The sequence below is a fragment of the Trichoplusia ni genome, chromosome 10 (assembly GCF_003590095.1).
Source record: "Trichoplusia ni isolate ovarian cell line Hi5 chromosome 10, tn1, whole genome shotgun sequence".
Lineage (NCBI taxonomy): Eukaryota > Metazoa > Arthropoda > Insecta > Lepidoptera > Noctuidae > Trichoplusia > Trichoplusia ni.
The window spans coordinates 8,056,531-8,083,779 of record NC_039487.1 but is presented as its reverse complement, the minus strand read 5'-3'; the positions used below and the strand labels follow the sequence as shown (position 1 = coordinate 8,083,779).

The window sequence follows — 27,249 nt, the reverse complement described above, 5'->3', positions numbered from 1 at the left end:
ATTTAGATAACTAGTGATTTACTCTGACTCCACATGGATTTTACAAATCTTTGGAAGTCTGTATTTCTATGCTATAATATGGATGTATTATATACTTTCACCTTCCACATTAATCACTCTATATATTGGTAAAAACTGTATGAGTATCCGTTTGATTGACAGAGATGAGATGGGGTATTTTATTTTGTAATATGTGTCTTGCTTTGATGTTGGCAATAAAATAATAATATTGTTATGTACATACATTTCAGTTTACAAATATAGAAAGTTAAGCTATTGATTGTCAAGTGTGAGTGGTATTAGTTTCATCTTTTTTTTTCAGGTTAGAGCAGCCAAGTTTTTATGTCATGGTTGTTACATGAGAGCTAACAGAGAAGTGAGCCGAAGAATTAGTACTGATTCCAACCGTTTTGATGCCTTAGAAGATCACCAACCTGATCAAAATATCCAAATGCCAATTCCTCCACCACTTGCCCCACAACTTCATCTTGGCCCAGGTCAAGATGTTTCATCAATTGCCCTAACTAATTATAGATGTTGTGCTAATACATCTAGGTGATGCATATTTGATGGTCAGCAAAGTGCAGGTTATTTAGTGCCTACCTTAATTAAATCAGCCTTGCTGTTTTATAATAAGCTTTATGCGCATTCTAATGAATGGGAGTTATTATTGGAGAACTCAAGTTTAACAAATACTTTCGCAGCACTTGAAATTGAAGGAAATCATCCTCTTCTATTAAAAGGACGTATTAAATCGAGACATACGTCCAGGCGTGAATATTACACGTATTTTTTATATGACGAGCTTCCCTCATTTGTAGACCAACCTAGAAATGGTATCTTAAGTTATTGGTGTAATTGTGTATCTGGCAACCGGACTGTTGGATGTTGTGCTCACATTATGACAATTCTTTGGTACTTGGTATGGACGAGATACCAAGAAGCTGTCTTTTCACCAGCCGCCTTTTATAAATGTTTTATTGATATTAAATGTTTCAACAATTTAATTTCTTTTATTTGCTGTCTAATCCAAAATGTTATCAGTAGAATAATATTGTGTGATATTGTTCTAACTTCCAATCAATTAGATTTACTCAAATTGAAAAATAATGCTGCTCTCAGTGTTCAAGTGATTGTATTATGAATATTAAAGGTCTAGATTAAATATTTATATACCAGAAACATAAAAGTGCTTTAACCATAGTTTAACTTTCAACCTAACCTTACTTAACTTTAAACCTTCATAACTTTTGTCAGCGACTGCTGAGCAAAATAAATCTTTTTTATTCTTGTTTCTGACGATGTTTACTATTAATTGACGTAGATTTTATTCGTGTACATGCTGGGGCACAGGTTCATACAATTTCCGGCCATGTCCTTTTCGCGTCGGTTTCTAACTGCTAGACAACCAGTGCCACTGAGTCTTTCTCACTAAATTATCAAGCTAGACATTCCATACATCCAGACAAGCTATTTTTACATGTCATAATATCAAAAGTCCAAGACTATTAGTCGTCACAAACCTCATCTCATCGTCTCAACGTCAAACATTACGTAAAAAAATATATTTATTCTGGTTCTAAACACGCAAGAATTCCAATATAGAGTCGGATAAAAATAAATGGAAACTCGAAAATAAAAATACTGTTCTCAATATTCTGTTGACGAATATTAGGTAATTTATTCGTGTCTTTTATTTATACTAGCTTTGATTCTTGGTGTTACCCGCGATTTATCAGCTGACAGTCGTATGCAAGAAAAAATATAGACAAGTAAAGTTTTTAAATGTTTTGGAATTGACACAAACAGCATTACACCTTATGGTGACATTTGGTGTGCCTGGCCCATTAATATTGCTGTCATGTTATGTAATTTAATGAGTATACTAATCGTCACCAGGATATAAAGTAGTTTATGCGTCTACTCAGTTATCTTCATATCCTTCCTTCAACAAACATAAAAAAGGAGGTTTAAAATTAGTCGGAATGTTTTTCATTAAAAAAATAGTAGTCTTAATTTAAATATTTTGTCACTTCGCAGTATCTTTTCAATCTACCATTTAAACTATTTTCGTACACAAATAATCTCCCCAAAGTTTATAGCTTTGAAACATCTGTAAATTAAAACAATTATACAATAAAGTCTCTCTCTATAAGTCCTCTAATAAATTACAGTCTGCTCAAATTTTATAGTCACGCTGGTATGCGGAGAGCATTTTCATTGCAGCTCACTTTGGCACCCTTCCCTGGTATCAGAAGCATTCTTAGAATTTGTTACGGTCTCCATTTATTGTTTAGATAAGTTTTACAATTACTTATTAACATGTGTATTAAACATAATGCGTAATGTATAGATCTAAATTTAGGATAGGTACCTAGAGGGTTTATGACTGCCTTTTTAAGTAAGACTGCATACATGCTTAGTATAAGATTACTTAATATAGTGTTTATACAGGTACCAAGTAGAAAAATACTTATAAATATTAGAAAAACAATTAAACTTAAAAGTTATCGCATATGACACAAGGAAAGCAAGATCGTTCTTGCACGAAAGGGCAAATTACTTACATATATGTATATTTTATTAATTAAAATATGTGCGAAGCGGCGGCACCTTACTTCTAAAGCAACTTAACCGTACTTTTATGAATGTATATAAACAGCTTAGTCAACAGAACATTAACTTCAATATTTAACATTAAGTAAATTAATATTTGTCTTTGCATAAACACAAAACAAATCAGCTACGTATGTCAAATACAAAAACTTCTTGTAAAACAAAATGATTTTATCAAGAATACACGTAAGATCATAAATTGTGATTTACTTGGCATTTTTATTAACAACAAATATAAAATTCTTCTACTACCACGCAAATACTACTAAAACGTATTTTAGTTCAAAATATCAACGGCTCTTAGGAAAACGTTGAGGATTTTTATTGTATGTTATTTTGGAACGACTTTTATTAATTTTATATTTCAAACGCCCTAAAATATATGCGTATATAAAGAAGCAAAACATCGCTATGACAACATGAAAATAAGTCACATTTAATGTAATGCAAAATGTTCTTTACGATTCGTTTTTCGTCGTATATTACAAGAGTGTGTCTATTTGAAGTGTTGTCTGACTAAACCACACACTCAAATCTAAAAAGTACCTGGCATCGACTAGTTTTTGTCTCAACAACTGAAAAACGCCGACGAAGCCACTAGCAATTATTTTAAAGATACTTTGCTACCAATAGCTGTAAAAAGTAAATGATGAAATCATTTTAATCATCACGAACCAAATCAAAGATCTAGGTAATTAGCAAACTGGTTTCATTTAAACTTACTTAAGAATTAAATTATATTAAATCCTTCCTAATTCCTCATCAAATTACTGAACGTCCAGATCAAAAAACGCAGAGAGTTACGAAAATCATTACGTGGCCACACTCAAAACAAAAAAAAAGAAGGTATTATTCAGTAACGAAGCAATTAAGAGCATTTCCTCAAGTATAACGCTTGACCTTAACCGTAATCTAAGATTATGTAACTTGCATAACATCATCCATTGTAAAACGATTTTCTGCTGTTATATTGCTGTGTACAGCCAGCAACGAGAATTGATAAACAAGTTTAAAAAACCTATTGAACACAATGTAATGTAGCATGTGATTGGAAAACTAACTGTGTTTGTTACAAATATTTACCGCTTTGGTCTAGAAAAGCCTTTTTTGGTAAGGTGGAGAAATCCTCCCCTGAGAAGCCTGGTATCACGGCCATACTCACTTTTACTGACTAAGCCTAATTCGATGCGAAACTTCATCCATGTTTTGGTGTCGGCGCATGGCAATGGGTTGCAATATTTCATGCCCCAATCTAAAAAAGCCTTCAAAGTCATGAGCTGTAAGATTTTGGTAAATCTCCGCCTCCGCTGCGTCAGCTTTGAGAATATAGAAGGATTCCGGTGTTTTGGGGTCCGAAACTAGTCAGGCGATCCCGATAAATACCCTTATTCATCCATCACCGTTAGTTGCTGACAGTACCTATTACTTTCAAGTGTTATATCGTATGCGCTACTGCAAGGTCAATCTTAAGTGCTAATGTGACATTTTCAATGTCATCAAGGTTACTGAAAGATTTATCATATAGCAACGGGAATATATTTCGTCTCATCTTAGAAAAGTCACATTCATTTCAATGGGCAAAATTACACTTATCAGGATCAGTTTCCGATTTAGTCGAGTAGCTTATTTTCGCACCACGACAAAGATAATAAAGCAATTTAAAATAAATGACCCCACGTTTTTAGATTAACCTAGTGTAAATTAGGAATAAAGGTTTCTCTTTAAACGTCATAAAAAACTACAAGGTGTTTTTTCTAGTTACGAATGGTCATTTCTGTCGATTTACATAGATACCATTGAAAGTCTTAAAATAATATCATATTCGTCTCACTATTTCCTATTTTCCCAACTAGAATAACACCACCAGAGATAAAATAGATTATCATCAGCCGATCTCAGTCCACTGCTGGACATAGACGTTCCATGGCAAGCCAATAAATAATCATTTCAGTCCAAAAGATAATAAGGATACACGAAAGACATAACATTCAGAGTATATAAAACAGCTTGAACTCGAGAGAAGTAAACTGTAATCCACGAGACAGTCTGAGTACCTCTTACTATGCCAGCAAGAAGTACATATAAGGTCTAACTAAGTCGTATATATTCGTATGTGGTATAAAATCATGTTTTGTTACAACAACGACCATAACTGTAATGCTGTCACGGTCTGAGAACACATGTTGTATACAATATGGCGGCGACGCTGCAAATCTGGGAATATTGTTTTAGAAACATATGGTTTTGGCAGAAATAATATTTGGGATAGACTTGTTTTTTTTTGTCGGTTATATTTGTGCAGATTCAAGCTATGATGATGCTTCGAAAAATTTGATGAATATCCGGTAGCATAAAATTATGCCCCTTTGTTGTATCTTTAGTACAGATAGAAATACCAATTACCAATAATTCTTAATTTTTGCTTATAAAAATACTAAACACTATTATAATTAAATGTCCGAAACCACTTCTTACTTTCGCTGTAACGACGGAAGGAAACTCCAGTTTAGAACTAAAAATACACGAGGAAAAATAGGGAAAGGAAGTTTTCGAAGAATGAACCCTCGTGTTTAAGGGTTCACTCTTGCCGGAGAGTTCAAGAAATCACGTTCCGGATTGGGTTCAAATAAAATCAAGTTAAATGAGACCAAAAAGTGCAAAACAACCAAAGTAACTTGTTACTTAAGCACTTTTTCCTGTTACTATCCTCATTCATCGGGGATCGGCAAAGAAAAATCCTCTACTTTGGCACAACCTAATGTAATTTTATTAGACTGGTCTATTTCCAATAAGTTTTAAAAGCTTTTGAAAAAGCTGAGGGCCTAGACTTCAAACATACGGAAATGACATTCTTTTCTACAAGTGACCATTCATTGATCGTATACGTCCCTTTAATTATTTAACGAACGATTCGTCAGCTTTAGCACTAGGAGAAATTTAACCTGTCCACAAGTTCAGAGAGGTACTTTAAGACGTGGTGTCTTAAAGTAACATTACTATGTGGAAGCGTGACAGCGCTATTCATCACAAAGAGCGGCATCTCTCTTCCTCTCCCTCAGTAATATTCCTTTAGAACGTAGCGGTAGGCGGTCTTTTCGCAACTTTCTATTCAATGATTTCTTCTAAAATATCACAGTAGATACCTATCGATTGTCAGTTGTCAGTCGATATGTAAATAAGTATTGCGTTGAGCGCGTGATCGGTTTCGTGTTGCTCGGTAATGTGGTTACAGCAAGGACGTACTGTGTCATTGCGGTGAAGTAACCGATCGAATTTATGAGATAAGTTTACTTCATAGATTTTGTTTTCAAAATTTTTCATGTATGGAAAAGTCATACGATGAATGATCCAATTTGTTGTTTTTGAAAATGTTTTCCATACTCTATAGGATTATTTTATATCTAAAAATTGTGGTGTCTTTTTGACATATTGGAATAACCGTTTTTTTTTATACTTCATGCATATAAGATAAATACACGATACATATAGCATTTTATTGGAAGGTAGCTGATATAATAAGGAGTTGCTTAGGCTACTTTTATTTCAGAAAAATTCAAAGATTTTTTAGAAAAATTGAACAAAGTCGATGGTACAGATAGTTTACTAGAAATCTATTGACTAATTTATACAATGATTAATATTTGGTCAACGTAAACTTAACGCATTTCAATTTATTTATAAATCGTTGATATAAACAAACAACCCCTCATGGACCTTGACTCTGAAAATCTCTCTATTCCTATCCTTGGCATATAAATACCAGGGCTGGTGAGCACTACAGCTATTAAAGTAAAATGGTTCTCCGTCACACTCTGTTAAACAACAGTCTTGGGTAAACATAACAGCTGAGACAATCTTGAGTCGAGGGCTATTTGGAAAGTAGTCTTGATAGCCCTTCGTTTCTCAGCAACATACAAGCATTAAGATTTCTCAATGATGATTCATGATGTCATATTAAGCTTGATATGGAACTCACGACTTTAACCCATTAAGGAGCCGTTTGATAAGATTATTCAAGGGAAAACGAATATAAATCGATTGAAATGATAAACTATTGAAATTCCCTTAATGTGAGACAACACAAATCACGCTTACAAAAATTTAATGGGGCATGTAAAGCCACGTCAGAGGCCTGCGGACAGCTTTAACCCGGACACCAGATTTGTACATCAATCATATGAAAAGAAGACGATCGAAGTATCCAAGAAATGCATTTCAGGGACAACCTGATAGGTGTTGAAGGCTTCTAATTGACAAACATTAGACGTCCACCAGAAAGTAAATAAACTCTTTGACTGGGCTGTTGGTCTGACGGGGGGTGGGTTTGTTTCCCATCCAGAACGAATATTTGTGTGTTCTGTCTGGGTTTGTATGTATTTAGAAATACAATATAGGTCTGTTTATTAGTTGTCTAGTACTCACAATACAAGCTTTGGTTATTTTGAGACTAGATGGCGTTGTTAAAAAATAAAGTCACCGTCAATGACCTCAGTCTAGGGACACCGCACGAAACAAATTAAGATTTATACCAGACCGAGAGATGTGACTCCCTAGTGGATTAAAAGCATTCGCTATTCGAAGAACTTTCTAGAAAGTGGGAATAACTTCACATATCTGAGTGCCTTTAGAAGATCTACGTTGGAGGTTAAATAAGGTTTATGCGTGGAACGAAAGGATTTCTATAAATTCCGAACTAAACTCTATGAAAACAAATGACATTGTCAAAATATAATTTATTGATCATTAAGCCAGATATATCGGTTCGAATCATACACTCAAATAGAATGGCTTGTCTTGACTTACTTGAACAATCATTCCTTAATTAATTTCGTCAAAGATAAAGACAACAATTGCATGGAGACTTACAAGATTTAATATAAATGAAAATATAAAAAAAATTATGGAAGAACCTAAGGGAGGCCTTTGCCCTGCAGTGGGAAAGTAATGGCTGAAAAAAATAAATTCGCTCAGACCATATTATACCTCTCCTCTAAGCACAATTGCATAATCTACTATGTTTTTGTTCACTTGTTTCAGAAACATTCTTATTTTTATAACTCTAGAAACCATGAGAACTGTCTCCTTTTCATCTAGCAAAAGAAAACAAATTATGAAACAATAATTTTAAGTGACTTTAATTGCTACAAAACAATTATAATAATTAAAGTCATTCCGCTACTTACGAAATGCCAGGCGTTTTGAAGTAATGCCACCCTCGAGGAAAAGAGGAAAACCTGTTTAATTCAGGTATTAATTTTTATAATTAAACTTATATTAAACCTTAGAAAATGACTGTAATGATCCATTATAGTAATAAAATTGAACCTCAATGGTTGACGTTTGTCCGAAAGATGTTCAATTATGATTCCAAGAGCTGCTAAGGCTATTCTTAAACACCCGACGAAATAAAGAGGTGCTGTAAGTTTGACGGGCCTGTCCGTCTATAGCATTATAGCTCGCAAATGGATTGAGGCATTTCAATTTAGGTATAGTGTAGTAGTGTTTTGTAAGGCACTTTCTTTTGCAAGGTTTCTCCGTGTTTCGGAAGGCACGTTAAATTGTGGGTCCCGGCTGTTATTCCTACATCTTTGACAGTTGTTACAGGTAGTCAGAAGCTTGAAAAGTCTGACAACCAGTCTAACCAAGGGGTATCGTGTTGCCCAGGTAACTGGGTTGAGGAGGTCAGATAGGCAGTCGCTCCTTGAAAATCACTGGTACTCAGCTGAAACCGGTTGGACTGGTAGCCGACCCCAACATAGTTGGGAAAAGGCTAGGCCAATGATGTAGTAGTTTGTATTAATTGTGAATATATTAAGTCTTCTTCGACATGTTTGATAAAAATCGGACGAATCATTAAATAGTTGTGGGGTAGAATTTTTTAAGTGTCGGGGGCTTTAAAAAAATGTCTAGTATTAACATAACTATAATGATATTCATTTCCATCAAAATCTTTTCGTCATTATAAAACATTTCTGCATCGTCTGCCGGCCCTAAGATCCGTCTCGTGATCTGTCAGTTAGCACTTCGCGTAACTAATCCTTGGAACCACTGGCGGCTGGTTAGACTTCAAATCCGGATCCAGTCACGTACTTAGACAATTTCTATTTATAGAAAATGTTGCTTTACAACAGATTAGTTCAGTTATACTTTCCCAAGATAAGTGCTATATTTATTTTTTTCTTACGGTAACTTTTCATATATTATATGGCAGATTGAATTACTGTCCCATAAGTGATATACAAAGCGATCATTCAATAAAACATTTTTTTCGGATCTAATCAGACTATAGTTTTGGACCAAACGACTAACAAACAAAGCTTTATTATTTATCTGTAAACTTAGTTTAACGTGCCATGAAGAAATCCCTATCGAACTCGAACGAATCAGAACAAAAACAGATGACAAAACACAATGACATTGCAGCTATGCTGACAACAGAATCCATTGTCAAAGATTTAATAAAAAAGAGATCATGAAAAAAATATTTGTAAACGAAGATAGAAATAACCAATTCGCTGGAAGTTTTGGATAAAAACGAAATAACAAATCTTATGTACAGAGATTTCATTTCAGAGCAAAAAAGTAAAATGACTCAATTTACAAACTCACCTAAAATGGCAATTCAAATAATTTTATTCCATACCTCAACTGTCACATGTATCAAATTAGTCACAAACTCAACAACCCACTTAACAATGTACTCGTATTTCTCCGAAATGTCTCCATCGACTACCAATAAAACAATTTACATACTTTCACTCTCATATAGATTAGTGAACTCAACTATATTCACAGTAACCACTTTATTAGTCACTGAACCATTGTTATCGTTAACCCACACAGCATCAGTTGAATTAACAGAATCGAATACTTTCTCAATCTGTACGAGGAAAACATTATTGTAATGCGGTTTGATATTGTCTTTGTTAAGGGAACCTACACATTGTGTTAGGAGACAACAGATTGTTACAATTTAGGCGCATTGTACACCAGGTTAGATGTCATAGGTAGCTCAACTTTATAGTTTCATGTAAAAGAGAGGTTTGAAACATAGTTAGAGTCGCAGCTCCACCTCACGCGTTAGCTCAGAAACTAGTCGGGCGATCCCGATAAATGCATCACTAGTATTCATTGTGATCTTCCTATATTAAACCGTTCAGTGATTGATTTGCTTTGAGAGTTGGATGATAAAATGATCAGGTTTCGATGACTTGCGTAGATAAAATCATATTATTTAGATGACAAGGAGCTTGAAATGAATATCAAAGTTTTTGAAAGACAAGCACATGCTATGATAACATTTATTCCACATTCATGCATCATTTAAAAAAATTGAAACTTTTTTAAAAGCATCAATGCAAGCTAATACATTTTCGCATGAAACAATCTAATAATGAAACTTCTAAGTACTAGTAATCTAGACCTTATTTACATGCCGGACTAAAGTGACGGATGAAAATCGTGTCATGATTTTATAGAACATACAAGATCTACAAAACACTAACAGCTGTATTAAAACGAAACTGAGCAAAATATCGCCCTTAGTCGTCATGCTATCTGTGTCATGGTTGAATGGAAAGAAGAGATAAATGCACATTAGATCGTCACCAATCAAGATAGATAGAGGAAGATGGAAAAGCTCCACCAACAAATACACTTGTATCTGATGATGAGAATCAGTATTATTTTTCCCTGATGGACAATCGTCAAATGACTTAAGAGCTTTGGGTTGAGCGGATGGGAGTGTCAGACTTTCACTGACTAAAACCCACCCATGCACTTCTTATGCCCTTTGTCCTATCTGACAGTTACTGGCATGATCTAATGATGTGACGTTCTTAAATGCAGCTGTTATGTCTAATCCAGGCAGGTCCATGATTACGAATGATTTAAACCTAGTATACGCTATAGGCTCTCTAATATAATGAGTAATCCTCACCACTAGTGAAAGCCGGTGATGCGGGGGCGGCGGCGGCAGCCTCGACGGCCGCCGAGACGCCGCGCACGGCTCCTTCTGCGAACACACCACACTTCGTCTAACTATACGCTTGATGACTCCGACGGACGTTTTCACACGAGAAAACTCACAACTTCTCACAATGTACCGGGTTTTTTTTTTATTGAATAATGTGAAAGACATAACTCTTATTTATAAACATAAGTGACTAATCCATTGATAAAATTTCTTAAAGTTATTTATTTATTATTTGTTGGTAAAGAAAGTATGATCATCTCGAAATACTGTATCAGTATTATCTTTTTTTAAAGAGTAACTAAGTAACTTATGGATTTTTTGTCGGTTTTCCCCGTAGAAATGACATTACGGAATCGTACTAGAGTAATTCTTGTAACTTTTTAGTTTCTGAAAAATGGCCAACTCGAAATATAACCTTTTTGGCTTTCACATTAATTTCGCAGGAAATTTTACAAATATCGAGTACTGTTCCCAGTCTGCAGTCGATTTTTGTTTTGGAAAAAAACTTTAATTACCTACCTATATACAAAAAAGTAGTAGCAAAACATGAGGGGTCAAAACTAAAGAAGGTCGTACTGTGTCTGTTGTCTTGGTAACCTCCTACACCCTATCATCTATCTATTACCATTACAATAACATAACAATCTTTCCACCTATTACGCCTACGTACACCTAACCTCCTTTCCTTTATCATACGAGTGACAAATCTTATGGCGAAAGTTATAGCACTGAAATTTCATACCCATATTTAGAAAACGATAGATCAAATCATGACAAATCAAATTCGGTTAAGGTTATATAGTTTATATTTGATGTCATCTTTGTCAATAAACTTTCGAAAGTCATTCAGGCGAAATTATAATGGCAGATATAGATTTAAAACCAATTTTGCGCATTTTCGCGGGCGTTCACAATCATTTGTTTCTAAATAATTTGACGTTTCGATGAGCTACGATTTTCACCCTTATAAACTTCAGATCATACAAGACCTAAAGATATGAATAAATCCTAAATAGGAAACGTAATAAAACTCTCCCAACATGTGCAGCTTAATAATTAAACAATTTACAGAACAACATTTCTTATTCACCTTATCTGATTACATTTAATTCAGGAAGCAAAGCTGCCCGAAAATTCCTTTTAACTTAAAAACCTTTTAAAGATTCAGGTGAAACGAATCCCAATGAAAATTTAACCGCAATCGCAATTTCATTGGCAGCCGAGAACTTTCTATGATTAAACTTTTTGAGTGTAGAGGTATCGGCACGGATCTTGAGCGCTCGGCGGAAGAATAGGGATCGCTTTGCGCATCGTACACTCATGACAAAATAAAACGCCCATCATGATGCGTGTTCGTCGTTTTGAGGTGTATGCAACTGCATCAAAGAACGAATCCCTGATCACGGCTATGACGCGATGCGCTGCGGGCTAATCACTGCACTTTAGTCCGCACCGCGCCTCACTTCATACCGCAAAAGGTACACAAACAATCACTTCTGCGCAGGTGAAGGTCAGCGCTCAAGATCCGTGCCGGTAACTATAACAAGGTATCTACAGTATCCACCCTTCCAATTTTCCCCTTCCCCTTTCCGCAATTCCCTTAGTTAATACAAGTTTCTTCAGCAGTTTTATTTCTTGATCACGTAATTTCTCCAGATGTAAAAGTTGTTCCAGTCTTGTTAACAAAACAATTGCTTGCTTTCTGATTACCTCTTGAAGTAAGAAGTGAAGGTCGTGATCTTATTGAAAGTTTTGTACCTTATGATATTAGATTAGGAGGGAAAGAAAGATAAGTAATCAGAATTAATTAATACTGTCGGGACAAGCGGAGTCGGGATTTCTTTTTTCATTAACTAGCCTATATTATATATTATCAGTCAACTATGTATACAAAGTCAACCTGTACCATAACAGCCTTGTGTTTTCGAGCTACAAGTAATATGAGTTTCTCCGAATCTTTTAATTTAAGGTTAATTAATTTTTCGAGTCATACGAACACATTCTTACTGACGAACCTTTCATTCGTATCGTTGACCTTAGTATTGAAATGACAACAGTATAGTACTGTTATCTTACTTTTCTGTCGTAAGCGCAGGGAAATTGCTTTCAAAGAGGTTGCAAAATGAACTCATCACCCTAAGGTGATGAGAGAAAGACATAAAGACACGACCTTTAACTTATTAAAGGTCGTGTCTTTATGTCTAAGAACTTTTATTAAGCAGAGTAGAGAAGAGTTCTTAGGGGATGCTATAATCCTTACTAATATTATAAATGCGAAAGTAACTCTGTCTGTCTGTCTGTTACCCTTTCACGTCTAATCCACTGAACCGATTTTAATGAAATTTGATACAGATATAGAGTTGACCTTGAAAAAGAACATAGGATAGTTTTTATCCCGGACTTTTGAAGAGTTATCTTGGAAACGCGATATAACCGACATCGACGCGGGCGAAGCCGCGGGCGAAAAGCTAGTATTAAATAAGTATAGTAATAATATGTAGAGTAAAAAGTGACACATTGCAAGAAAAATACAATAAATAAGGCAATAAATATTAGTTTATCCAGAAACCAATTAAAACGTGATAAGTAGACGCAAGTCACAAGATCTCAAGTAATGAAACATCGCCCACTGCTTTGAGAGCAAACTAATAAGGAGCTTAGTAAGAGTCAACCACAAACTCTTAAACTAATCCTGTTGCAGTGTGGGAGGGAGAAAGCACTCTACAGAGAGTATAGCGGCGTCTCTTTCATAGTAGAAGTTTTTCTTTAAGGGATGTTGGTAGGAACTTTATTCCGAGTGAGTTATAAGCTGATTTATTAAACTAGTTTGTTGCCGCGACTTTACTTAGTCGCTGTCCCTCCGTAAGAAGAGTTGTGCGGTCCGATGGTAAAAGTTTAGTGATGTCGCGAAATACTTGGGACATCAGTTGTCGGTTTTCTTCCTTATGACGTAAACTATAGCTGGTAAACTATAGTTTAACAGCTTATAAAAGCCTGTAGAGTGTAATATTTTTATAAACGATTTCTCTATAGCGCATTGATTCGAACGGACCCGAAAGTGCATAGGATAAATACTTTTAAGAATACAGGGTTTACGCCCAAGTCTTAAAGTAATAATAACATGGTTGTGGAAGCGTGACAGAGCAATACAAGGCGAATAGCGATATCTCTTTCACACAAGCATTAATAGGCGGTAAACCCAATGGCATTTTTCGACCAAAATCCACCACATAAGTACCATATCTTCAAATACTTTGTTTCATACAGTCGAAAATATTGTTTTCTAAGAACGGATATCTTATAATTTATATATCTTGTAGGTATACTTACGACGTGAATAGAGAGCGTCGGCGCGGACTTCCCGAGAGCGGACCTGCGCATGCGCACAAGGTTCGTGCGGGGAGTCTTTGTCGCATCTGAAACAAAATGAAACAAGATTAAGTTTGATATAAATTATACATGTAGTTGCAAAATCAGACAGCTTTATTTGAGCTCTGAATGAAGAACTTTCTACGTAGGACAGCTATTATAGTGGAAGTGAGACAACACATTACGATGTTAATATCGGCATCTCTTTTCCACAGCCGCAACATACCATGCATACTTCAAATTATACTCATGAACCACACTGTCATTTACGCCATTCATTTGTTAAAACAAATAAAACCTTTGGAAACTACAACGTGGAAGGAAATTATCTAGAAAAGTATAGATATTGTACATCGATAAATTTTCCAAGGACAAGCATGGATATATAGAGACAGAAGTCACATAAACCAACTAGTTATTGACACAAATGATATTCATTGCCGTATTATTTACAATGCTTCATCTAAAATGTTTATCTTATCTCCAGACTTACAATTAAACGCTTTAATTAATGTAAACGAAGATATTTGTAGGCTAATTGTTCGTATGTCGTCGCTTCTTGATTACTTGGATGGAAAAACTATACATATTCAATTTAAAATAGCTTAATACCGCTGTTTGACTTAGTAACTTTTCGTTGCCGAAGCCATCATATCATCGCTCTTAAAATATTTTTATTAAAAAAAAAACATTTAATAAACTTCAAAATTCTTGATTTTTTTATGAGACCAAATGATTTCTATTTCACGTTAGGTAAACGAAAAAAGAATGAACAAAATCGGCAATCCAGTACGAAGTTCTAAGGTATATAAAAATACACTCGAATTGAATAGCTCCACCTTTTTACAGTCGGTCGAAACTCGTTATGAAATAGTTGGTCACCCATCCACGGACCGTCCGTATCAAGCGTAGCTTAACCTGTGATCGGATTAAATGGTACAGTTTAAGCTCGGTAACAAACTCCTTAGTCCCACTTATTAGCGTATATGCTCGTGAATAAGAGAATATTTTCATTAGCTCTCGAATATGAAACGTAAACAGCTGTTTTCATGACGTTGAGATATTGATCACACTGAGAAAATACCGAAGGGAAAATGTATTTACATTGTGTAAGGAGGTTAGCTTAAAATAACTGAGATAAATAGCGATCGCGATGAATTTAATTTATCACAATCATTAATTTCTTGTTAAAATTAAAATCAAAAGTTTTCATTTCTTATAGGCCGTTTTCCAGGCATTTATAAAACCTTATAGTAATGACTTGTTGCGGCAAAGTGTCATTCCTACAGATAAAACCTGGCAAAATAATTATGCATCTTGTATACGTTAACACCTCGTTCTAAGATATTTGAATGAGAGTAAAAGAGTTAAAAATACCTATAACTAAAGAAAAAACTACAACTATTAAACTTCAATCCAAAATTAAGTTTACATAACCATTTAAATAAACAAAAGCAAACGATCCATCAAACACGATTATGGATGTAATCCTCGCTTGCACTTACGAAAATACAAAACTCTAATGCATAATGTATACAAATTGAAATCGCGGGCAAAGGGACTACCGTGAAACATTCAAAGTATGATTGTTACGGGTGCGGAAGAGAGACAGCGATATGTACCGTGTACTGCGCTCTCTCTCTCTGAGCAGCGGTGGTAGGCTGGTGGTAGAAGTGTCTAAAGTATTCCTATAAATATTTAAGTGGTTCCGTGCACCGAATAGTATAAGTAAAATACACGTGAAGTAATTTTAAACAGTTGAGAAAACGGGAAAAATTCCCTTTGAGTTTAGAATCAGATCGGACTGTGGACAGAATGTTAAAAAGCTAGCTTCATACTCGATTGTAAACGGTTTTGGACTGGACGAGATTTAGGCGTAATAGGTAACAGAATATAGGAATAGGTAATTTCTTCGTAATAGGTAATAGGTAATTTCTTTACATGGAGTCTGTTAATAACTAATAAAAACGATTTCCTGAATTCATATATTATATGTAGGTCCATAATCATCATCAACCTTAGCCACAGCGGGCATAAGCCTCCTTTTGTTTTTGCGATTCTCTTCTATTTCTATTATATAGTCTACTGAAGAATTTGGAAGAGCTTCCAAAGTAAGTCCAGACTCCAATTGCTTTACCCGAAGACAACGAATGATTCTAATTTGTATATTAAATTCAAATTCTTTTTTCTTTATATAATGCAATAGAGGGATTATTTACTTTATAAAAAAAAAACATGTAAAATTCTATTTGAGTAACATTATAACATACTTTATTAATATTCTACTTTACAATTAAACATTTATCCATATCCTAGTACCGCTGACTAACCTGTTTACACAGATTAACTCGTTTAGAAACAGCATTATCTTACACATAACTACATCTAGAAATATGAATCATTGTTGTGTCTAGACTGAAACGTGGTCCAATCTAACTAAATTGAGAAATAAGTGTTTGTCTAGATGTAAATCTGCGTGACCGGACGAATACAGATTTTGAAGGTTATTTCGTGGATGGATAATTGTATTTTATAACTATAACTTGTATTTCATGTTATCAATAAAAATAGAAAAATCAAAATGAAGATTGGTCACATGATAAGGTCAAATTGTCGACAGGAAACAGAGGCAATTGATGCACACTGCAGGATCGGTTACTAAATTGAATAAAAAAGAACAGGTCAGACACAGAAGCATGTCTGATGGCCAGTCCAGAAAAATACTCTCCATTGGAGTATACACTTTAGTCGCATTTTAAAATTGTCTGGACTTTGAAAGCGATCGCAATTCCTGACTTTGTTTCGACATTTCTTCTCAGAGTAGTCATATATGAAATGTCGACTCCAGCGTTCTTCAAAAAAGTAAAAGTGATGATATATCCTACAGTCATAACAAATGATTACATTTCAGAACACACATTACGAACAATCACACAAGCAAACAAACACACCTGCCAACTAATCCCTATATTTGTTTCCAGTGTTACTGCCAAAGTCAAAGATAAAACACTTGGTGGAGTGTACGCGGAATTACTGCGGTCCTTGATTCAAGGTTCGGCCATCAAGGCTGAAGCTGAAGATTAGCTGTATTAGCACTGTCATGGTTTCTTTCCAGATAGCGGAAGTGATAAAGTAAGAACCAATTAGTTGGAAAAATATTATATTGGAGGAAAAGTTTCGAAAGAATGGAGTGAATATCGAAAAGACGATAGGTATAGAATATTTGAAGTGATCAATATTATTGATTGCGAATATACATAATATATTGCGACTACTTCAAATGATTGAGAACAAGGCAGATAAAACAGAAAGCAACAACGACAAAATTTACATAACACTGTCATAAACGCAAATTGATTACAATTAATACTTTACTGCTTGATAATATTCCTAACACGGTTTCAAGACATACTGAAGCAATACGTTTTCAGTAACCAATCATTATCACAGCCAACCCCAAACACAAACAGTCCATACTTCTAAACTTCCCGCCACTTAACCTCTTTGCATGCCAAAACAAACCCATTTCCTATAACCATGGTATCCTGCCCAACCTTCATCTAACTAGACTGACATCAAGGAGTGGCAGAGGTGTGTCAACATGATATAAATGTAACTCGTGACATTACGCCTGTTATCTATGCAATAAATTACGATAAAGCTTTGATTATTAATTGAAAATCAATAATACAATTGGTAGTGCTAATATAAACCTTAACGTTAACGCAATACGGGACCTGGTAATAGCAAATTGGAGGTACAGTACAGTAGCGAATATGATAAAGAACATTGCAAGTGAGTTTGTAAGGAGTATAATAATATCAGCTCGTAACGGTTTAATGCAGAGCAAAGTCCTTATGTCAATAGAGAACGGACGGATGGGTGTCGTTCACTTCAATGAGTGATGATTTGCAACATAAAACCGTTTATTTTTTCGTTTAGTGTGCAATTACTGGCTGGTTGAGTCTTAAGAACTCCTCCATCCAGAATAAGCAGAGAATAATTCTTTAAATTGTCAGCACTCAACACTAAAGAAAGATTCAAAATTAGTGCTACGAGGGTTTCTATAAAGCAAGATGTCTTTAGGCTAAAAATGAATAAATTGCTCAACCAAAAACATCCATACCCAAACAAAAATGTGCCGAATCATTTCACGACCCGCATTTCTTAGACTACAATATTTTCTTGTCGTCGGCTTTCAAGATCTCTAGATTTGGTGCATTTTGAACAAACATTTGATCAGATACGCCAACACGATGCTCAGATTAAAGGCCGATGACTTACATAGATATTTGTGGACAGTCGAGACAAACACTATTGTAGAAAGGGTGGGAAAAGAGTAACAAAAACATTTATAAAGAAGTGAAAGCTTTTGTTTATTATTCTTTTTACTTTAAAACTAGAAATAACTTTAATGTAATCCGACTTAAGACCGTCATATGATCTATTGGGATTCAATAACAATCATCAAATTATCACCATCGGCAATATTTACTTTAATTTCTGAATCGAATGTAATGACGGCAAACCTACGGCAAAATCTCTACAGGCCAAGGATGGGTGGGGCAGATAATAAGAAAGCTGGAATAGGATGCATGCAAAGGGCAAGAAACAGACGTAAAAAAAGAGAGGTGTATACCCAGCAATGGGTTATTCAATGCTGATTATGATCAATTTTAGACATCAGAAGAGCGAGCATTTCCAAGAATATTACTGCAATCCTTCACAAACACGATTTACCATGTCAATAGCACTTAAATATGGAGATTGGTACTCAGATTAGCACTGGCAGCTACAGATGAGTATCGGAAATGAAACCGTTCCTCATCTACGAATCGGAATCTAATTTCCGTGAGATATCCAATTTTAGATGTCAATTCTCGATCTAGTTTAAAAGCCTCTTCCATTTTCCCAAGTAAAGCCAGATGTTCGAGAACAAACTGGTGAATTTATTCGAGCTTCAAAATAGGCATCTTTTTGAGACCCGTTCTTATAATAATAAGCTATCATCTAATTGCTCATATTGGTACACCATGAACTATGTTAGGTTATTTTATGTATTTATTCATACTTTATTTATTGCACATAAATACACACTTGGACAATACGTTCTTAGAAAGTTCATATACCAAGCCGAACTTCACCCAGAATATTTACCTATATATAAATATGTTATACCTCATTCTGATAAATAAACAATCCAGATTCTAAGTCATGACCAAAAAGCCCAGCACAGTTCTGGAGGGGAGACGCTTGCAACCGTATATTACACTGCCACGCATCCACAACTGCAAAAACGTTAAGACCTGGTGATTTACTCTAAGTAAAAACTACAAAATGTTTTTGTTTATGTTGGCTACAAGTTTCGTATCATTGTTAACACACTTTTGATTTAATCAAAGCTATCAATTTGCACATAGACGATAATGTTTACAGATGTACCTAATCCGTTTTTTGATACATCAATTATGATATCGACTGCAAGGATATGTGAATGGTGTACGTCACCAAGCCAAACTTATTGAGGTCGACGTGTCACGGGATCGAACCCTGCGTAGGACAAACATTTATGGGATCAGAGAATGCCCAACACGATACAAGGACTAAATTCCTTAGTCACTTTGCGGATTCCTTTTTATCTTCTTTACCAAATTGCATAGGCACTGTGATATTATCATAATTCTTATTTTATTCACTTGTAATTGGTGAGCATATTGTTCAACGTTCAGTAGGAGAAGTTAATGAAGGCACAAATCCTCTAGAACATAACTATAACCGTTCTTAACTCTTTTAATCTTAACGGATAGGGTTATAAATTATAGCAAAATAAGAGAGCTATCAACTAATTAAACTGTAGCTGAGATTTTATCGCGTAAATTATAAATAATTGTATAATAAAGGCGGGGTAAGTAACATTGTGATTTAGACTTTATCATGGGGTGTAAAAGTCTGGTTTTCTTTATACGTGTTGTCTTATAAACAGCACGTTTACGTGAAATAGGGTGAGCGTATAGAGTTATTATGTATTATCTATTTGGCTTATATCATTTGTTTTTTTTTTATAATACAATTTTAAACTGAACAGTTTGTTTGTTTGAAAGCACTAATATCAGGAAATACTGGTCTAACTTTCAAAACATATTAAATAATATCAATGACGGGCCTGTTGGTCTAGTGGTTAGTGACCCTGACTGCTATACCGGAGGTCGTGGGTTCGATTCCCACCCAGGACAAATGTTTGTGTGATGAGCACGATCATTTGTTCTGTGTCTGGGTGTAGTTTATCTATATAATGTATGTATTTAGAAATATATAAGTATTTCTAGTTGTCTAGTACTCATAATACAAGCTCTGCTTAGTTTGAGACTAGATGGCGTTGTGTGAATGTTGTCCAATATTATATTATTATTATTAATATAGCATGTCGACTGAAAGTAATTCTCAATCTTACAAGAAAAAGGTTATGTCTGTTTGTGATGACGTATCTCCTACAAGAATGGACCGATTTAGATATTTTTATGTTTAGCTGATTTAATAGAAATAATTTACTTCTTAACTTAAATTCTAAAATACTTCAGTAACCTCTGAGCTTCTGAGCTTTAAAATGTTTTGGTCCCTATTTTGGTTGTTCAAGCAAATTTGATGGCTACATCAACGACTGTAAAATTTTATGAGACAATAAATACTTTTTCATATTTTTTTTAATTCTACTGAAAACATTAGGACAATATGACACGTTTAATAGGCATCGTCCCCTCCTATGCAGATTTGAATATTAGGCCAAGGAGGGTTGATACCTGATACAAAGACTGCAACTACATAACCTTAAAAAAAACCTAAGCTCATATGACGGTGGTCGCTTGGAATCCTCTTGATATCAGATAGTCCCGAATACAAAAGGACTTAACACATTAAAACATTTGAGGTCAAATATGATGTCCGATAGTATACATCGAGAACACAATGTTTGATTGTCCTTATCAAATCAACATAATATTATCTAGACTGAGGACAGACAAATATGTTTCAACCGTGTTATTATATGTGGTGTAAATATTTGGATAGCAGCTAGATAGATACTTAATGGCATGTTATTTGTTTTATAAGGATCCTTAGTATTTAATGTGCATTGGTAAAAGATTTGCACGGATAGCTGAGTGGTTATTAAATGATGTAACGGTTTACTCACGCGTATTTATCGGGGTAGCCCGACTAGTTTCGGACCCAACCGGAGTCCTTAATCATGAGCAGACGCGGCGGGATCGCGAGTCGAACTGTCGCGAATGAATCATTCTCACGACAGCTGAGTGGTTGTGGTCAGCACGCGAAATTCGTGCCGCCGGTTTGATCAATTCGTATGTTTGTCATGAGTTTGGGTGTCTTTGTGGGTGTAACTTGGAGATTTGTGAAACGCGACACAGGGATTAAATTTCTTAGTGTGGAAGTACTTTTTAAGTTCTAGTCCTTGGTGGTTTTTTTCTTTACAGTGTTGCTTAAGTAATGCATACTCATTGTATTAAAATTAATATAGCTATTTAAAATTGAATGAAGGTCCAATGGAAAATAAATCAAACTTTGGAATATGGGATGGAAATATTTTTTATTAAAAAACAATCAATGATCTAATATTTTTTTGTAAAAAGCAGTTTCATCATGAATAAAATTTTAATACTCCCATACAACTCATCACTTAATAATGTCAATTTCCGTATACTATATTTTATCCTAGTGCTTAGGTACTACCCAGAATTAAGTCCATAAGCCTGTGCTTAACCACAGAGCTTTCCTAGCCCGGTAAGCCTTTCGAAAATCCGGCTTTAAAATGTAATACAGTTTACAAAAATAAAATAAAACTTGATTTTCCCTTTGGCAAAGTCGGTTTAATCCACATACTCTAAATAGGGATAATTCTGTGAATGTAATTTAGAGAATAATTGTCACATTTCGGGGCCCACATGTTTGAATGAGCTAAATATAAATAATTAGGTACGTGATTGTTATTCATGCAGACGCAGTTCATAACATTTTGATCACAGTTTATCTCAAAGCCTAATACTAAATGCTTAAGATACCAATGTTGTACAATTTATTTTCAAAAGCTGCGTCAATAAAATTCCAAACGTACACAAGTATTTCTTTGTACAAGAAATCAAAATAAAACAATATTTTTAGAGTAAATATCAGTTTCTTTGAACCAATCACAACCGTATATCCACTAAATAATTCTCATGGTTTACGATCGCGTAACAAAGCGAGTATCGTAACAACTTGTAAATAAAATATTATACCCAACTGAGTTCGTATATTTGACTTCTAGTCGTTGCGCGCGGCTTCGTTCTTTAGGTTATTTATGAAGATATAAGTTTCAGATTTTGGAATAACAGTAGCAACAGTCCTGGTGGCAGAAGTATGGAGGACGTCTTATTAATATCATTGTTGTTATGAAATTGTTGACACCGAGAGATGGCGCTCTACACCGTGTATATCGCTGTTACGCTTCTACAATAATATTATATATTATTCCACAACGCCATCTAGTCTCAAGCAAATCTTGTATTATGAGTACTACACACAAAAAAAAGTGATTGTGCTCATAACTGTCTTGGGTGGGAATCGAACCCACGACCACTGGTATAGCAGTCAGGGCTACTAACCGCTAAACCAGCCTATTTATATTACTTGAAGTCACTAAAAGACTCACAGAGCGACATCATACTCTCAGAACGTTAAGACCTCTTAATACACAAACTATTACAGCTTTCCTTTTAAAATAATATAAAAAAGAGTATCTTCTTTTTAATGTAGTAACACAATTAGAAGTTATTATATTACTCCAATACGGTTGAGCATGAACGTTGCAATATCGCGAATGGACGGACCATTACGTTTGCTCCAATTCGTAGGTAGCTGCACTTGATCGTATCACACATGACACGAATTGTTCTGGTATTTTAATTTACTTATGAACAAACAAGATAACATTGAAACGTTTGTTTTGTTTATATACATAAATAATGTTATAGTCAGTTTCGTTATATTTTTCCTTTAATGTGAGGTATGAACTCAGCAAAGATCTCTATGGATTCTAACACTAAACTTGCAATTAGCATGGAGTTTTTAACTTCATTTTTTTTAGTTCTCGTTCTCGTGGCTATTACAACTGCACAATTTGATCGATCACAGACTAAGATATATTTGATACGGAGTTCCTCCGTGAGGATACGATAAATTCTTTTTTTTTATACATGCTGTCAACTGAGCACTGACTGGCTTTGACCGCTTCACCGTTCTATAAATTATTGAATACGAATACTTTTTGGTAGCATTCATGCTATTCATAACCTAGCAACCTTTTCATGTCATATCCATTCACCATAGCCCAAATAAATATACGAAGTAAAAAAAATCCCACAAAAAAACATACATATTTACTTGCTATTCAAACAAACGTAGGTACAAATATTCAAAAGGCAACAGGCAATTTCTTAAAACGGAGGCCGCGACGAGTCAACGTACTCAGTGACATTATCGAGTAATGAAAACTCGAAATCTTGGTTAATATGACAAGAGAAACCATTCACATTAACATGCATTTAAGAATTAACAAGAATTATTGTCAATTTATATTATAAACTAGCGGTTGTCCGCGACTGTGTTCGCGTGGACTTCAGTTTACAGCGCGCGGTGGTTTCCGATATTTGTTTTTTATTTTTAACTTATTTTTTTTATTGACTATAAAACCTATGGCTACGAAGATGGTGTGATGATCTAGTCAAATAGAGCGAGGCGCACTTGACCAGAACTCGCAAAAGATGGAAAGGTTTGGAAGAGAAACAGGGAGGTTTTTGCATAGCAGTGGGATCTAAAACAGGTATAAAAATCCTTCCGTGGACCTTAGAAACATACAATTTTTTTTTGTATTGAATAACCCGAAATGGTCGACCCATTATGCGATTACCAACATTCATATTTATTTATATAGATATAGACTACTTACAGTTACAACTTGAATACGAGTTAATCATGAGATAAATAATAAATTACCGTGTAAGTGGTATCAATTACGGAGAGTCAATTATCTTTTTTTTTAATTTAAGCGTATACATTTTACGCAAGTGGTTTAATGGTTTCATAGCCGGATTTGCCGGCGGAATATAGGAAATTAAAATCAGACCAATGTGACTTATATAAAGTGTTCGGTGAGAATCTGGTTTACATGCATTCATTATACAGTTCGGTATATTACTAGTTGTTTTTTGTGAGGATGACGATTTTTGTCTTTCAACGAACAGTTATTTCAAGCTACATTTGTTTAAAGACCTTTAGACAATAAGAAAGTTGATCTACGTTAGATACGTTTGAAATAATTTGTGGTTATGCACGGTACAGAAATGATACTCAGAAATCACAATCAAAATACCAAAATAATTAATCTATACTAATATATAAAGCTGAAGAGTTTGTTTGTTTGTTTGTTTGTTTGAACGCGCTAATCTCAGGAGCTATTGGTCCAAATTGAAAAAATCTTTTTGTGTTGAATAGACCATTAATCGAGGAAGGCTTTTGGCTATAAACCATCACGCTGCGACTAATAGGAGCGAAGATACAAAGGAAAATGTGAAAAAATAGGGCAGGTATAAATCATAACTTATAGCGTCTACCCACGGGGACGAAGTCGCGGGCAACAGCTAGTTAATAATAAAATATACAAACTTAGTTATACAAGTACATTATACTTATATCAAATCAATAAAACTAATGAAAACCGTAAAAAAAAAACAGCCCAAAACATAATTCCACAATAAAAAATCACCTTTATTCCAAAACCCCAAGTTTGTCATTTGCTTGCACACACAATAGTTTCAAAAGCTAACAGTAGTACATGTCACAGAGCATTTACGAACGAATACAAACACATACATATGTATGTGGGACATACAAATATTATGCCGATACGGAAATGAAAAGCTAAGCAAAGACACAAACGATACAACAGATGTTTTTCCAATTGACGATACACAATATTGGTTTACTTTAGTCTATAGCCTACACTAGCTGTATAACGCGACTTCGCTTGCGTTTTTTTTGATCAGTGTGATTCTACAGGTTAAATTCTGTGCAATTTGTTACAGCAGTTTCTGAGATGATCGCTTGTAACCAAATTTGCAATAAAAAACCCACACAATAGTTTAAACTTTTATTAAAAAATTTCGCGCCAAAACGCAGTCAGCAAACTTGTAAACATTAGAGATCTAAATGTATAGAATTTGACAGTGACAGTATTTACTGAGGGCTGACGTAACACACGTTGATTGGCGTTTTAAAAAGCATGGCGGATGGCAGTATTTTGTAATTTTATTTTGTAAAATAAAACAATAATCTCGTCTTAAATCTTAAAAAGGAGATGTTTTCCACAACACATAGACAATGTTTTATCAGTTAAACACAATATTTTAATGATTCCGTCTTACTGTCGTATTGCTCATTTCTTTACAGTTTAAACATTACAAACATTACACCTGTAGTTCTTATAGAGTACCTATAATAACAGTGTAAATAGTGTTTTTATATGTAGTATCGATATTATAACATAACGGAGCACATACAATACTATCATATGTTAGACTCAATTCAGATCGAAATCGCGATACATCGTAGATATCGAGTACCGACCTACCGCTGAGCGAATCAAGTTTTTCAATTGCAATAGAAGACCTTGTCTTGCGATATGATTTACGATATGAAAGAGCTGTTTTATAACGGTGACAAGCTCACTGTCAATTAATTATGTTTTTGTTTATTATTGGCTTTCGCTTGCGGCTGTACCTGTACACCACAGCACTAAATTCTATCTAGGAATCAAATCAATTTTGTCACAAATATCGAAATTGATTTCACTATGATAATGCAATAGTCATACAAACAGACTTACTGAACAGTATCATACGAGTAGTGCTATCATATTTTAGGTAAAAGTTTCACCACGAAAACTACTAACTTTTCTTAAATGATATGATTACTATAGTGGAAAAGAGACAGCACTATACGACGTAAAGGAACCTCTCCCTTTCACACCTACAATAACTTTACATTAGAACGTGGTGGTAGGCGCAAAGCTCTTAACTTAATTGAATAAACCCATATTTAAACATAAGATTATTATTTAGGAAAAAACGTTTTGGGAAATTATCAATCGGATAAGGATTCATCATCATCATCAGCCCATATTCGTCCACTGCTGGACATGGGCCTCCCCAACTGCACGCCATCGTGATCTATCTTCGGCTGCTTGGGTAAGGATTTATCGTTTAAAAAACTCAACTCCGACACAAATTTTGATAGCAACAAGGAATCGTGTGGCCTTACAGTTTGAACCCACTGACGCGTAACCTACTAACAGAAACGTCTCGACATTGAGGCATTACTCACTATGCTAAGCGGTCCAAAGATCTTAGAGCCTACCACTACAGCTTAAAGTAATATTATTGCAGTTTTTAAAAAGGGACAGCGCTACAAGCGTTGTATTGCTGTCACGCTTCTTCACAAGTCTTATTCTAAGTGACGTTAGGATGTCTGTGCGAGCGTGGATAATATTCGGCGTTACGCTCCCGTGGGTATACCTTTGAAATGTAGATATATTTTATATTTTTATGGGTTTTTATAACTGGTGCGAAATGACGGGATTTTAATTCTAAATACATAAGAGTTGGGAGTTCTAAAGTGGTCATAGCGGTGCTTCGCTTACCCAATTGTAAAATACAATAAATAAGTGTAATTGAAAATAGTAGGAAATGATTTATCTATAGCTATATTAATCATCAAAATATGAGTGTCGGTTATTTGCTACGCTTTCTCGATATAGATTGAAACGATCATCATGGAACTTGTACTTTTATTCGACTTAAAAACACGTGCTTTACAGCGATACCCGAGATCCACGAAGGCGGAGCCGTGGGCGACTACTAGTTCTTATAATATATACCTTCTTAGTATTGAAAAAACATGGAAAATTTCCTACGAAACCGCTATCGTACAGTTGGACAGACCTATAAACATACTTTTCATTATCAACTTATCAAAGAAGATTTTATCACTTTATGCCAAACAGTGCTGTATAGATAATATCTAGAGATATCATTAGATTATTATGTAAGGTTAGTTATAAATTGAAATGTCATCGGTTGTTGATAAGAAAAGATAAGATCATTAATATTATCAAGAATGCGATTCAAATGTCATGCATTCTCAAATTTTATAAGACTACAGTAATATTAATAAATGGAACTGAG

At 34.7% G+C, this 27,249-nt stretch overlaps 1 protein-coding gene across 5 annotated transcripts in view; it reads right to left on the bottom strand.

The window, feature by feature from the left end:
• The window catches only part of LOC113498080 (microtubule-associated serine/threonine-protein kinase 3), an 85,372-nt gene that overhangs the window by 38,740 nt on the left and 19,383 nt on the right, over positions 1 to 27,249 (bottom strand). For 4 of the 5 annotated variants that reach the window (XM_026877992.1, XM_026877991.1, XM_026877988.1 and 1 more), the window contains exons 2-3: positions 13,922 to 14,007; positions 10,556 to 10,630 (exon numbers count right to left, since the gene is read on the bottom strand). In XM_026877992.1, coding sequence (XP_026733793.1) covers positions 10,556 to 10,630; positions 13,922 to 14,007 — 161 coding nt within the window. The remainder of the gene's footprint in view (positions 1 to 10,555; positions 10,631 to 13,921; positions 14,008 to 27,249) is intronic. The other variant, XM_026877990.1, reaches the window with a different exon arrangement.